The following is a 15647-nucleotide window of genomic DNA, read 5'->3' on the forward strand; positions in this document are numbered from 1 at the left end:
AGAAGGAGAAGAAGAAGTTGCAGAAAGGGTAGGAAGAAGAAGAAGAAGAAGTTGGGTTTAGTGAGGGTTAATTTTGTCAATTCACGTGTCCCAAACGGCTATTTTGGACGGAAGGACTACGAGTTTGGATAGAAAATAAAGTGAAGGACTTAAGTGTTGGGTCGCCAAAATAAAGGGACAGAGGTGTTAATTACGTTAAATCTCAGATACTAAAAAGTAATTTTCCCTATATTATATGATTATTAGTAATTAAATTTAATAGTTATTAATGTATGAGATCTAAGAATGACATTGAGCTTAAGAGTATATTTTGGTGAGTTTAATTTTCTTTTAACTTTTTAGTGCCGTGCAACAGCCGTTCTATATCTATATTTTTCTGTCACATTCATGTTGATAGTATGTATAGATATATTATATCTCTTTAGGTGGCTATTTAATTCTATCCGTAGCATGGAACACAATTCTGGATATTATGGAGTCTGCACTTCTAAAAAGGATAGCGAATATTTGGTGCTAGAATCCTACGGGTAAATTCACTTCCAGTCCGGTTTGTCTGAACAGCCCCTGAACTCGTAGAGGATATAAAACCACGTATTGAGCCCACCTGGAGCTTAGGCCCAGTTCTTCTAGTTTGGGCTTCATCAAGTCCGGACAAATTGAGTCCGACAGTCATCAAATACCCTTTTACCCACTCATTAATCATTTCATGATACATGAGGGGATAAATTTCAAGATCCCAATTATTACCATTCGGCTCTAGGAGGATTCTGTCAAAATGTCATTTCTCTGCCTTTTCTCATTTTAACTTTGTGTTTTTGCTCATTTTTTTTTATCTTTTGCGCTGTTTATACTATTTTGCTCATTCTTTTCCCTATAATCTTCAATTTCTCGACCCAAGATACGTCTTGCTCTTCTCATGGCTTCTACTAAGATTTCTGGGGTAGTAGGCATGACTTCTTCTGTTACCCCTTCTTCTTTCTTCCATTTTTTTCTCCCGAGACCTTACTGATACCTCGATCTTTAAGATTAAGACTCATCTGCCTGATGAGCTTATTGTTCTTCCTAACCCACCATCGGCTGGCCTGATAGACGCTCAGTAGGGGCGTAATTTGGTCTTTTTTGTCAAGCAGCATGAATTCAAGCTGACTTTCCCTTTTACCCCTTCTTCATTGAGATTTTTTGTTATTTTAGGGTGACTCCTTGAATGTTGTCTCCTAACTCTATCTTGTTCAGGTGTTTTTTCGAGTATATCTGCCTGTGTTGGGGTTTTGCCTCTTCTATCGAGTTATTTTATACCTTCTTCCATCTTATTAGGTCTAACCATGGATTAAATCAATGGGATTTAATGAATGATAGAAGAAAATAAAATAAATAAATAAAAAGTTAAGAGAAAAAAAAAATAAAAAAATAAATAAAAATAGAACTCAAATTTCAAATCAACAAAATCAAACTTAAAAAAAATTTAATATTTAACCATTTCTTAATTATTATTATTATTAAGAGTTTTCAATATAACTCTTTTATGATTATTATTATTATTATTATTATTTGTAAATTGTCATATTTTAAATTTATGAAAATATTATTTATTTTACTATACCTATTTAAATTTCAATCAAAGGGTAAAAAGTTATGTTTGCATTATGAATATCGCTTTTCATGCTCAACATAATAGGTAGTTGTTTGAGGGTTATTTTTTTTTAAAATATAAATTACTGTTTAATTTATATGATTCGGTATGCGGAAATTAATTAGTTAATTTTTATATTTTTAAAATATAATAAATAATTATTGTGGTTTCGAAAATCAAACTAAAAGATTTTTTTATTAAATTTTATTACGATTATTATTTATTTTTCTTTCATTTTTTATTGTATATGTTAATAGAAACCGTGCTAAAAAGTAACAAGAGACTTTTAGTTAAATTTTTAAAAATATAGTGACTATTTAATATATTTTCAAAAACATATAGACTATTCAATTGGTTCGTTATAACATAAGGACCAAATCGTTAATTTTCTTTAAATATAAGTTTTTATTATTTTATTAATATATTCTTACTTAATATATATTAAAAATAAAATTTATTAATCTTCAAACATAATTTAGCAATATGACGTATTTATGTTTCGATAAAATGATAATTAAATAATACATTACAAGGGCAATAGGATTTAGGGTTAAATGTTTAGAAAATCTAAAACTTTGTGTTTTTATCAATTTTAGCCTAATTAAAAATTTTTATATTAAAAAAGCCTACATCAAAATGTGGAGCTAAATTAGTTGATGGGAAAAATATACTCAGCAAAATGAATAATATTTTATATGCTCACTCCACCTAATTTAACTATGGTTAATTTTTTATTTATAGAAAAAATCATAAAAAGTCTAACAAATTGAACCGAAGCATATCGATTCAATTCAAATTGGTTTCTCCCTTCATTCAGTTCAATTTGAATCGAATCAAATCAACCTTAGTAAAATCTAATGAAAAAGTTTTAGGGGTGAAATAGGAGATAAAATTGGTAACAGTAAGTTGTTTAGTATAATTGGGTTACACAGTCGCTGAAACTGAGGATGGTATAAGTTCAATGGATAAAGGAAATGAAGATGATCATTTGAGTGAATATGAAGACTTGAAAGAAGGTGATTTAGAATCTTCATGTTCGTCTTTATTTTGTTGAATTGATCAATCAATTCTACATTTTCCAACTTGCTATTTGCTAAAAGATCATCAACTCTGGCACCCCTTTCCAATGCTTCCTTCAACTGGATATAAACATTTCTCTCAGCCTTCATCTTCTTCTCAACCAGCATTGAATTCAAATCATCTATCTTCTTGAACAGATTATCACAGACAAAATTTTTGTGGGAAGGAATATCAAGGTCAATCCATTCAAAAAATCTACAGCTTTCTTCATTCTGTATTTTAAAATCTAACTCATAGTAAATTTGCCACATTACCTAATTTAGCCCCATACAGATTATTTTAAACATCAAAGTTTTTAATTAGACTAAAATTGACAAAGGCCGAATAAGCTCATCACATGTTTGCTTAATAAATGTTCAAAAAGCTAAAACGCTTTTACTTTGGACATCTTAAAAATTATATTTCGTATTAATAATATCAAACGTTAAGTTAATCAATTATTTCTAAGAATTCCTTTCAATCATATATAAATAATATTTTATAAAAAAAAATAATTGTATACGAATTTCTCATTATTCCAACCTCAATTTCAAATAGTCTTAATTTTTTTCAAAAAAAAAAAAAAACAGCCTAGCCCAAGCAAATAAAATCTAAAAGGACATTTTACTTTCAAGCTACTTAACTTACAGGATTTAATGTATAGAGGAGATGATCAACTTGCCATTAATGGCTACGTATACGCTAAATAATCCACAAATACAATGTTATCTAAAATCATAGAGTTGTATCGTGTACAAGCACTCGGATCATACCAAAATTTTCCTAGCATTAGTAGAGTTTTATGGATCAGAGTTCAGAAAGCCAAGGCCGAAGCATTAATTTCATGCTCCAAGCCGAGCTCTGACAGAATTATTCATACAGAGTGATATCAGATTCACTATGCAATGAGAAAGTTTTCTATCAAGACTTAATCGATTCGACCATCTTAACTGAGAGGAATAAAGGAATCGATTTTATTGGAATGGGAACCCGAGGAAATAGGAATCAATTGAATAAATTAAATGATTGATCACTATCTAATCCTATATCTAATTTCTGCCTTTATTCCTGTATGTGAAAAAATGGAGAAAGACTTCCAAGCTCAGACCGTTTTTTCGCCTCTCTTCTAAAAGGCTTCCTGTTTCGCCACCACAATCGATCAATTCCACTTGCTCGGACAAATATGCTGTTACTATTTGTAACCGGAACACTAAACTTGGTATCCCGGGCCTTCTTTCTCGACTCCGCGTGCATTGGGGAAGATAATCCTGGCTCTACAGACTTGGCACTTGTCAATCTGTCAAACCATTCAAGAAAAACCAAATCAACAATAATAACACTTGGGAGTTCTCACAAGAATAAGCTTTCCAAAATAAAATTTCTAACATGAAAGCAACACGCTTTTTTCATGAAAAAAAAAAAGGCTTCAAGAAGGCTAATGCAGAACAAAACTACAACAATTGTCAAGCAAACTGCAAGATAAGACGCTAAAGCAATCAGGTCAGCCAAGAGGCCAAGACTATGCAACAACAAATTTACCTCTCATTATCCATTTGCGGTGATGTAGACAACTCCACCTTTTGAGGTTCACATGCAGCACAAACATATGGCTTTGGAGGGCAAAGTAACTTAATACAATCAACATGATACCACTCGTCACATCGATCACAAGTAACTTTTGCTCTGTCGTCATAAGGTTTTCGACAAATGCAGTACACCATACTTCGAGTTTGCAATAACTGCAAAACCCAGCATATAGTATAGAAACATAGTCAGCGACTCAGCATAGCTCAGAAATATCCAAGCATTTTTTTGTGAAGTCAAAATTCCATACCTGCAGCTCCTTCTCCAAGTAAACTGGCAAATTTTCAACTTCCGATATAAGTTCAAAAACTTGATCCAAACCAAGAGTCCCAGAATCCGATGCAACCTGCACAAAGTAAAAACACCATATAATATCTAACTTAAGTGATGCCAAGATTACTTGTGTCAAACTATAAGCAATGCGCTCCCAACCTTGTTGGCATGATCAGCCCACTGCAAACCAATGTGCTTTAATTCTGAGAGTCTTTGTAGGAAGTAATCTTCAGCTGGAATATTCATAGCCAATCCCTATGAAGAAGGTCAAACAGTATTTTCAACAGATCTGTATAAAAAGTTCTGTTTTCCAAACTAGGTAAGAGTACAAGAGAGAGGCAGTCCATCGAATTCATATTGAACAAATATTCAATATCTGCTGGAATTTCTTCTACACCTTTAGAGTTTATATAACTTCAGACAATTGTGTAATCCCAAATAATAGCATTAATATTATCAAAGTTCTAAAACCTCTGCAACTCTTAATCCCAAAAACAAACAGACGACTTCTGGCAGATGTTGCAACATCAAACTACACGATTTTTACAACTATAAGGCTCTCATTTGCAAATGCTCCAGAATTCTGCAAGTAGTACTCTAATACTCTCATTTCAAGCAGAACCCCAAAAACCCGATTAAAAGACCAACGCATACCTCTTTCATGTGGTGCTCAATCTGTTGCATTGTGGGCTTCTGTATACTCTCTAATAATCTCTTAGCCTTCACTCTCCAGGAATTTCTTGCTAATGCCTGTTGAAGGCCATTGTTATCTTCATAATCGTAAACACCCGCCACTTGCATGACCTTCGCAAACAAAAACACCTTTGGGATTACCAACTGGTAGTTATACATATTGCATTCTCCATTTACCAATAACATTTTTATGAGATAATGTTAAGGCTGCATGCTTTGTAAAAACAATCAAGAAATCAAGAAGAATTAGATATACCCTCAGTAAAATAACAAAAGCAAATGAGGTGGACTAGAAAGAACCTTCAAAGCAATAGTCACTTTCTTAGAGATAACACTAAGATCTTTCTCCAAATAAGATAATTCAAAGTCCAATATTTCTCTCAAGCATGTTTTGCATTCCAGAGCTTGCTCCACAACCTGTCGTAATGTGTCTATTTCTTCAATCCTGTAAAAAGCAGGAGCATTTGCATGATCAAATATCTCACCATTATATGCACAATAGAAAATATATAAGAAAATAATGCATTTTACTGTTCCCAGTTCAAGCAGTTATCGACTTAACATCCATCCTGCCCCAATTTATAAAATTCAAAACATAGTGAAGTTCCACTCATATGAAGAAAAGGAGTAGCACTCATCATACTTGCTCAGTTGATAGAAATTCAACAACCATTAGCCTTTTTTTAAAAAAAAAAAAACCAAGATAAACTCACTAACTAATAGGTGAAATTCCCAAGAATATTTTCAGAGTTTCATTAACCATTACAAATACAAAGTTCAAGCAAATGCCTCAAGAAGAGAAATGAAAAGCATACAAAATTAAGATAAACTAGACATTACGTCCAAGGATGCTTCATATGAAAAGACATTAGAAATTTAGCTAACTACCCTGTAGAGAAACGTTCTCCATCAGATAAAAGTTTGATCAGCATGCTTAACTCAGGTTGCCTCACCCCAAATATCTGTATCAAACAAACAAAAGGTGAGATGCATATAAAAGCATTTTATAAGAGAGACCCAAAGAATAAACAGATAAATAAATAAATGCACATAAGAGGACCAACCTCATTTGGAATTACTGATGAATCCTCACAAAAACGACAATAGGGGCAAATATAGAGTGTTGTGTCATTCATACCAAGCAATGGCCCTACACATCTCACGTGGTAGCTGTCCAAAAGATAAATAACAAAGAAAGTAACTGTATCTAATTCAGAAAAAGCAAAATAATCGTTGAATGCCACATCGCTTTGGGATAGGGGTGCCTCTTATAAGGACCTTATGCACTCTCGCGTTTGAGCTTTGAGCTAGCTTTTGGAGTGGTTAGCGTTTATGCACTCATCACTTGAGCTAGCTTTTGAGGTTTTGGATTGAGTTAGACCTGGCCCAAGTTTAATACTAATAATACATGATTATGAAAACACCTACTACTCTGTTGGAAGGGAGAAAATTCCTGCAGCATTATTGAATCTCTATTTAGTGTGTGTATAGTAGAAGTATTAATTTTAGTCTTATTGCTCAAGATTCTCCACAACCAGCCCAAAAGATTGCAGGCCATATGTGGTTTGACATTTTAAGTGTTAAACGCCAACCAACCATTGGGATAATACATAATCTCTGGATATTTTGTAAACTACTAAAAAAAATGAGAACACTTTGAACATAGCCAAAATATCTTACCAGTCTTTGCATATTGAACAGCTTAAAAACTCCTGATCTTCATTGTACCCAGAGCAGCACAAGAATATGTTTCTTGCTGTAAAGCTCTCTAACTTGCCATAGATATACAAGGATATATCTAGAGATTGTTTGATCTGCAAAATATTGTAAGAGATGCAAAGAATCTCAGCTAAATATCATGAAAAAGCATCCTACATCAGAAATAAAAATTAACACAATCCTTGATCAAAACCTTTTGTAAAGCACCAAGCAGAGAATTCCCATCATCTTCAAGGATTCCTAAAATCTTCCCACATTGTTCCTTCCACTTTTCAATTTTATCAACTTCAGATAAAACCATATCTAGCTCGGAACAACCAAAAGCACCAGCTGTCCCAAATTCCTGAAAGTGATAACATCACTTTAGCTTAATGAAAAAAGAGTACATGTTAATAACATATTAGATAACAGTCAAAACAATAAACAAAAAGTGAAAACAAAGCGAACTCAGCTCAAAAGCTAATACGTGGAACGTATTATTTGACAAGTAGTGAACGTCAAGCCCAAGAATATATAATCCATAGAATTCTATCACATGCAGGAAAAGGTGGATAAGCATAATATGTCATCGCTCTGGAATCATCATATGCAGGTTCACCCAGAAGCAGATTAGTAAATAGCAATACCATGCTGAGGTTTGCACTTTGCAGTGCCAACAAAAACAAAATGCATAGTAAGCTGCCAATGGATGTAAATATGTATGCATGTCAAATTGTCAATGTATGTACGTATGTACACACTACACACACACACACACACAAATACACACATAGAGAGAGAGAGTTCCCATCCAAATTAACAAATAACAACTCTATCAAATTTAAGCAGATTTAGGTAAAAGATACTGACACATGATCATACCTTGAGTTCTAGTAACAGAGACCAAGAACGTTCCTCAGCATTTTGACGAAAAAATTGAACCACTTGCTCTTGCCACAACCTATATGTAGAGTCACAGCGTCCAGAACCATCATGTAACAGAAGCACAAATATTTAAGAAAACGCATTAAAAGGATAGAATGCAACAAATAAAACGTATACAACTACCAAGGAAACTTATATCATGATCTTACTTAGTAAAGCATTGCCATTAATGCTTATGTTGTTTCAAGCAGATGAACTATACTTTCTTGGTAGGTAAGATTACTACTGCCAGATCTATGTCATGCAATGGATGGTAAAAAAGCACACAGCATCAAGAAAATTGAAGAATGTGTTATGCAAGTTGTCTCATAACCATATCAGTAAGAAAATGGCATTTTTTTGGAGAACTCTCTATTGATCAAAAGAAGGCTTCTTCCAAACAAACCATTCAGCAATAGGAGTTGAAAGGAAAAAAAGACTTGACAGAGCAAGCACAAAGCTGTTGGCCAAAGCAGCAATCACAAAATGAATAGTCTTCTGATATAAAGTGAAATAACAAATAAAAATAATGAAAAACTTAAGTTCAAATACTCCCAAACCTACAATAAACATTATATGCTACTCATTTAACGTGACAAGGCATGTGATATTGCCAAAAACTGATGCAACCAAAAATAAAAATGGAAAGCATTGAGGACCATATCTACAGAGCATAGTCAAAACAAACAACAGCTTACCAATCACCTAATATAGATGTAGCCAAGAATGGAAGAGCCAAAATGATTTAAATGACAGATGTTTGACTGTAAGTTAGTTCAAATTGCAGACCAAGCTTTTCTATTATAGAAGAATACAGAAAAGGCACCCCAGCATGTTGAATTATGTGCATTGAAAATTAACATAAAGTCAAAAGACGTGTATATATTATATACCACATCCTACAAATTTGCAGAATAATTTTCAATTAAGAAGGCTGGATAAAGCAAACATTAAGATTAGGAGATAAATTGTATTAAAAATAAAAAAAGACTCACTTGTGTTTCTGAATAGCATTTGCCAGTTGATCAACCACCACTGGAAAGGAGACATTCATACTCTGCAATTAGATAATTTAACATGAGTGAAGCTGTGGAGTGCACAAAGATGGGAAGCAAAAGAGCTAACATACAAGAAGCACCTGAGATTTTGCAAGAACTTCCTCTGCCTTGCTCAACCTGCATCTTTCAAAATTACTGTGCACAGAAATAAACTCCAAGGCTTTCCTGAGCCATTTAATACCACCAATTAAAGAGCTCCACAGAGAACCGGAGACAGAAGCAATGGAAAGATTTTCTGAAGCCTCCATTAAGCTCTCAACATCCTATAGTAACAAAACAAATACAAATTCTTTAACCAAATAAGCCAACTACTGAGAAACTATCAAACAAGCCCAAAAAGAAAACAGCTCAAAGCCTTGATAAGGTGGTTTGCTGCCAAAGACTGCTCAATTAAGTGCAGGATTAATAAATATTAACCATAGTTCCGTTGACCAAGATACATATTGGGTCATCGGGTATAAGGACAAAGTACCAATTAATGTAGGGTATATGGGGGCAGATTTAGTTGATATGCCAATATGGCTTGCAGTACTGAATTATTATTGTTGTTATTATTATATTATACAATTTAAAATATATAACTCCTGCACTCTTGTTAAATATTGGAGTAGCATTTTAGACAAAAAAAATTCTGGCACTCTTCACATCCCATAGTAGATATTCAATATCATTCCCTCACCTAACCAACATCCCTATCCATGGACAAGAAAGAGACTCCAGTTATTCTACTTTTCTTCTTTTCTAGTATTTTCATTGCTGCTGCTTCTTCTGGGGTTCTCCCCTCTTCTTCTTCTCCTTCCTGAACACTTGCCCTCTCACACATTTTGGCGACCCAGATCACGTCCCCAAGTGATTTGGGACACAAATGTTCAGAAAATTGGGACAGATAGAGGTTCCATCAAATCCGATAATTATGAAAGAAACAACAAAATTGATCACATATCAAAGTCAAAACCATGGTTCCACGTGTGGGGGTCCTATGGGCAAGACATACTATACAATAACCCATAAATAATTAAAATCCACAAGTAAATGAGCTTTTAATTGCAACAAGCAACAATCAACACAAGTTGATACACATAAATACCAACAAAAAGGCATCCCCAACTGCTTAAGGCTTCCTGCTTAGGAAGGATCAGGATTCATGAGAGATCATCTATTAAATGTTCGCAGCCTTTCCCTGCTGTTTGCAGAGAGGCTGTTCCCAAAAACAGCAACAAAATACAAAACCAAATCAAGTGACAAATTTAATACTTGTATTAAAAGGAATTATTTGCTTAGTAAAAGGCACCTGCTTTATTCCACAAATCAAATATCAAATTTTGAAGGGCAAAAAATTTACAAGATCAATATGGATTAATTTCTGACCTCCAAAGAAGGAGCAGCATAGCACCAAGAAAGGGCCTTGCTGCACAATTGCAGCATATAACAAGCATTCTGAAGTTTTGGAATCTCAAGAAAGTCAAAACCAAGAGATAGACCAGCTTTTGTGATAGATTCCATTCTGTCGACTAAAAGCCCAATTCTCATAGAAAGATCACTGTTCTTTCCATCGCCAACATAATCTGTATGCATTATGCACCCTGCATCATGCAATGCAGTGCATGCAACCTGCTTCCATTCTTCACAATTCCTTAAGACCATCTCAAGCTTTCTTTGTTCACCTAAGGTTATTTTCATTAACTTGGACCGCAAAACTAAGTCCTGCATAACAAATTAAGCATTTTTTTAAGTAATGATGGTTGATTCAACCTCAATGTTTAGTTTCAGAAGACAACAAACCTTCAGAACCTCAAGTTTAAGCATAGAACAACTGCCAGATTCCATGCAAGAGGAGGACCCTAAAAATGCTTCCGAATCCTTTAACCAGGACTTGGCTATTACCACAGCTTCTTTAACATCATCTAGAGTAGGTAAAATCACAGATATCTTTTCTGCTCTCCTGAAAGATTAAAACTTGAAGATTATAATAAAAAAGTAAACAAGATGAAACTCAAATAACTCAAGGAACAAGTAAAGAATGCTCAAAACCTTATAATTTCCTCAAAGTCGGACATTTCTGCTCCATGTTCAAGAACTTTTGCTGCTTCATCTTCCCATGACAAAGCAGCTGCAAGCACTCCATATATATCAACAAATAACTTCTCGCTCTCAATCTGTAGCCTGGGGAGGGAAATGCTACGTAAGTAATGAAAATCTAACAAAATAACAATTCTTTATTTGTCAAGTTTTCAGAAGAATCAATTGCAAGAAGCATACGCTGTAGCATCCATCATAAGTTGCTGAATGAAGTCCAATGGAATTTTGGAATCACGTGCCTACATAAGAAGTGTCCAAAATAAATTAGTATGTACGCACAATGATTTTGGCAGTTTCCCCTACTAAGCTCATCCATCATAAATCAGAAGCTATTCATTAAAAGACCATGAAAATTTGCAGACAGAACCAGGTGCTGAAGATATTTTTAAATTGCAGTCACAGCCGCAATCACAGGTCATCGAATCTGGTACATATTGGTAACAGCTTGTCGCTACACAATTTTTTTTTTAAAATTTGCAAAGTTCATGAAATAATTAGATCTTTAAAGATATAATTAAAACACAAATATACAATTAAGTAACGTAGAGAAGTAATATTTTTTGTGTATATTTCAATAGAGATTACAATATATTTATACATAAAAAAAACTGTAGAAGGATAATATTTGTTGTATATCACAATAGAGATTACAACCTATTTATACATGAGAGACGATATCTATACAGGAAGGAAAATCAAGCCTATGATTATACAATTCCTAAGATTAAGTAACTAACTCATCTATCAATATTTACTTTCTATATTAACATATTTACTTCCTATAACCTATAACGCTCCCCCTCAAGTTGGAGCATAAATGTTAATCATGCCCAACTTGTTACATATATAATCAACTCGAATTCCATTTAGAGCTTTAGTGAAGATATCTCCTAATTGTTCTCCAATTCGGATATGTCCTGTTGATATTATCTTTTGTTGGACCTTTTCACGAACAAAATGACAATCAATCTTGATGTGTTTAGTCCTCTCGTGAAATACTGGATTGGAGGCAATGTGGATAGCTGCTTAATTATCATACCACAACTTAGCAGGCACCAAATTTGTGAACCCAACTTCTTCTGATAGTTGACGTACCCACAAGACTTCACATACGACTTGTGCCATGGCTCGATATTCAGATTCAGCACTAGAACGGGAGACCATATTTTGCTTCTTACTTTTCCATGAGACTAAGTTACCTCCCACAAAAACACAATACCCAGTAGTTGACCTCCTATCAACCTTCGAGCCTGCCCAATCAGCATCAAAAAAGCATTCAATATTTGAGTGCCTATGGTTACCATAGAATAGGCCTCGCCCTGGGCCCTTTAAGGTAACAAAGAATCTGTCCCAAAGCATCCCACTGGGCAACAATCGGAGAGGACATAAACTGACTTACCACACTCACTGAATATGCAATATCAGGACGAGTCACCGTCAAATAATTTAGCTTCCCAACTAATCTTCTATACCTTTCAGGATCTGCAAATGGCTCACTATCTTCTGTGGTAAGTTGAAGGTTAGGGGTCATTGGGGCACTACAAGGCTTAGCACCCAATTTTCCTATTTCTGCTAACAAATCAAGAACATATTTTCTTTGAGACAAAAAGATGCCTTTCTTACACCGCATAACTTCGATTTCCAAGAAATATTTCAATGAACCCCAAATCCTTTGCATGAAACTGTGTTTTAAGAAATTCTTTTAGGAATGTGATGCCAGCAATGTCACTTCCTGTGATAATGATATCATCCACATATACTACAAGCAGAATTACTCCACTATCAGAATTTCTATAAAACACTGAGTGATCACACTTACTCATCTTCATTCCAAACTGTTGTCGAACAGATGCGAGCTTGGCAATTAGGGAAAATGTATCAGAATAGTCAACTCCATAAGTTTGTGCATAACCTTTGGCCACTAAACGGGCCTTGAAGCGAGCAACAGATCCATCAAGATTTACTTTCACTGCAAATACCCATTTGCACCCAATACCCCGCTTTCTTGGGGGCAAGGACATCAACTCCCAAGTACCATTAGTGTCAAGGGTCATCATTTCCTCTTCCATTGCAGCACGCCAACTTGGATGGGACAAAGCCTCAATAACAGTTTTGGGAACTGAAATAGAATCTAAAGCAATGGCAAAACAACGAGAAGAGGATAATTAATCATAAGAGACACAAGCTGAAATAGGATAAGTGCAAGTACGTTTACCTTTGCGAAGAGCAATGGGCAAATCCAAATGAGACAGTGAAGGATCAATGGGAGCAGGATCTGTCGACGAAGAAGCGGGAAGTGGAGCGGAGTCAGAATCCTCTAAGCGTCTAAAATACACATGAAAGATGGGAGGGCGACCTGGCACATGAGCGAAAGGTGTAGGAGTAGTCTGAGGAGACAGAGAGCGAACAGTGTATAACAAGAGGTCATCTTCCTCCCCTTGGGTGTTGTAAATAGATGATGGCGGAAAAAAAGGAGTGGACTCAAAGAATGCTACATCTGCAAACACAAGATACCGATTCAAATCAAGAGAAAAACAGCGATACCCTTTCTGACGTCGAGAGTAGCCAAGGAAGACACATTTGAGTGATTTGGGATCCAATTTAGTAACCTGTGAACGAACATCACGAACAAAACAAGTACACCCAAAGGTACGTGGCTCAATAGGAAACAAAGATTTAGTGGAAAACAAAATATTATAAGGAATATCACCATGAAGGATGAAGGCATGCGATTAATCAAAAAACAAGTCGTGGATACAGCATCAGCCCAAAAACATTTAGGTACTTTCATTTGGAATAAGAGGGCTCTGGCTACTTCAAGAAGATGTCGATTTTTTCTTTCGGCAACTCCATTTTGTGAAGGAGTGTCAACACAAGAGGACTGATGAAGAATCCCTTTTTGTAACAAATAAGATTGAAATTCCCCAGAGAGAATCTCTCTTTAGCATTATCACTTTGCAATATATGAATGGGAATATTGAATTGGGTTTGGATTTCAGCATAAAACGCACAAAAGATAGAAAATAATTTTGAACGGCTCTTCATTAAAAATAACCAAGTAGTACGAGAGATGTCATCAACAAAAGTAACAAAGTATTTAAAGCCAGACTTAGACACAGTAGGACAAGGACCCCAAACATCTGAATGTACTAATTCAAAGGGGGACGAAGCCCGTTTATTGACTCGAGACACTGAAGGTAAACGATGATGTTTGGCAAATTGACAAAACTCACAATATAAAACAGACAAAGAATGAAACTGTGGATATAACTTTTTCAAAGCCGAGAGAGAAGGATGCCCCAAACGACAATGAACATCAAAAGGTGTTAAACGCGTGGAACATGCAAGAGATCTAGGTAGTTGCTGATCCAAGACGTAGAGACCCTCTGACTCACGCCCTCTACCAATAATCTGCTTCGTCGAAAGATCCTGAAGAATACAGTGATCAGGAAAGAATAAGACACAATAATTCAATGCACGAGTGAGTTTACTAACAGAAAGCAAATTAAATGTGAACTTAATGAGACATAACACAGAGGATACAGAAAGAGAAGGGGTTAAGTTGACATGACCAGAACCCATGACAAAAGATTTAGTACCATCGGCAAGAGTAACATAAGAAGGCGATGCATGAGACTCAAGATTGGACAAAAGGGTAGAATTACCTGACATATGATCAGTAGCACCAGAATCAATAACCCATTTGGAGGATGAAGACACAAGACATGCAATAGAGTTACCTAACTCGGCAATTGCAGTGATAAAGGAGGAATTAGAGGATTTCAAAGATGCCTGGTATTGAATGAATTGTGCATACTCATCTGCAGATATCAAAATCCCTTGATCTGAATGAGCCTCAACTGCCATATGCGCCAGTACCCGCGAACAATACCGATGAACAGTACTCGTGAATAGTACATGTGAACAGTATCGATGAACAGTACCTGTGAACAGTGTCGATGAACAGTACCAAAATATAAATAGTACCAAAAAAACACCTCCACCCAACACCTGAACGGCAAACAAACTTCAGATTTGATAAGGGGACGGTGTGGCGACTCCAACGACGATGAAATCCAAATGTTACCCTTTATGGGTAACCCAAATAAACAGAGACCTAAACCTCCAAAAAAAAAAATTAAAACTTGACGAGAGAAAAAAATTAAATCTCTATGAGAATAGCTCTGATACCATGTAGAAGGATAATATTTGTTGTATATCACAATAGAGATTACAACCTATTTATACATGAGAGACGGTATCTAAATAGGAAGGAAAATCAAGCCTATGATTATACAATCCCTAAGATTAAGTAACTAACCCATCTATCAATATTTACTTTCTATATTAATATATTTACTTCCTATAACCTATAACAAAAACCTATCTAGAAAGAAAAGGAAATCCTTTTATCAAGCCTATAATCATGCAATTCCCAGAAATCAAGCGACTGACAAATCTATCCATATTTACTTTCTATATCAACATATCTACTTCCTATAATACTCCTCTCAAATTGGAGTATAGATGTTAATCATGTCCAACTTGTTACATATTGAAGATATCCCTAATTGTTCTCCAATTTTGATGTCCTATTGAGATTATCTTTTATTTGACCTTTTCACGAATAAAATAACAGCCGATTTGGT

At 34.9% G+C, this 15647-nt stretch overlaps 1 protein-coding gene across 5 annotated transcripts in view; it reads right to left on the bottom strand.

Annotated features, from left to right (window-relative positions):
• Positions 1 to 3359: 3359 nt before the first annotated feature.
• The window catches only part of LOC110627589 (lysine-specific demethylase 5C), a 38257-nt gene continuing 25969 nt past the window's right edge, over positions 3360 to 15647 (bottom strand). For 3 of the 5 annotated variants that reach the window (XM_043955677.1, XM_043955672.1, XM_021773937.2), the window contains 17 exons: positions 11179 to 11237; positions 10951 to 11082; positions 10702 to 10861; positions 10288 to 10623; positions 9000 to 9182; positions 8857 to 8918; positions 7820 to 7898; positions 7152 to 7301; positions 6920 to 7053; positions 6304 to 6409; positions 6128 to 6201; positions 5540 to 5684; positions 5201 to 5350; positions 4706 to 4801; positions 4524 to 4619; positions 4229 to 4428; positions 3360 to 3986 (listed from right to left, as the gene is read on the bottom strand). In XM_043955677.1, the coding sequence (XP_043811612.1) occupies positions 3752 to 3986; positions 4229 to 4428; positions 4524 to 4619; positions 4706 to 4801; positions 5201 to 5350; positions 5540 to 5684; positions 6128 to 6201; positions 6304 to 6409; positions 6920 to 7053; positions 7152 to 7301; positions 7820 to 7898; positions 8857 to 8918; positions 9000 to 9182; positions 10288 to 10623; positions 10702 to 10861; positions 10951 to 11082; positions 11179 to 11237 (2397 nt within the window). In that variant the 3' untranslated portion in view covers positions 3360 to 3751. Of the gene's footprint in view, positions 3987 to 4228; positions 4429 to 4523; positions 4620 to 4705; positions 4802 to 5200; positions 5351 to 5495; positions 5685 to 6127; positions 6202 to 6303; positions 6410 to 6919; positions 7054 to 7151; positions 7302 to 7819; positions 7899 to 8856; positions 8919 to 8999; positions 9183 to 10287; positions 10624 to 10701; positions 10862 to 10950; positions 11083 to 11178; positions 11238 to 15647 lie in introns of those variants that run through there. The other 2 variants (XM_043955678.1, XM_043955688.1) reach the window with 2 other exon arrangements.

The sequence above is a fragment of the Manihot esculenta genome, chromosome 1 (genome assembly GCF_001659605.2).
Source record: "Manihot esculenta cultivar AM560-2 chromosome 1, M.esculenta_v8, whole genome shotgun sequence".
Lineage (NCBI taxonomy): Eukaryota > Viridiplantae > Streptophyta > Magnoliopsida > Malpighiales > Euphorbiaceae > Manihot > Manihot esculenta.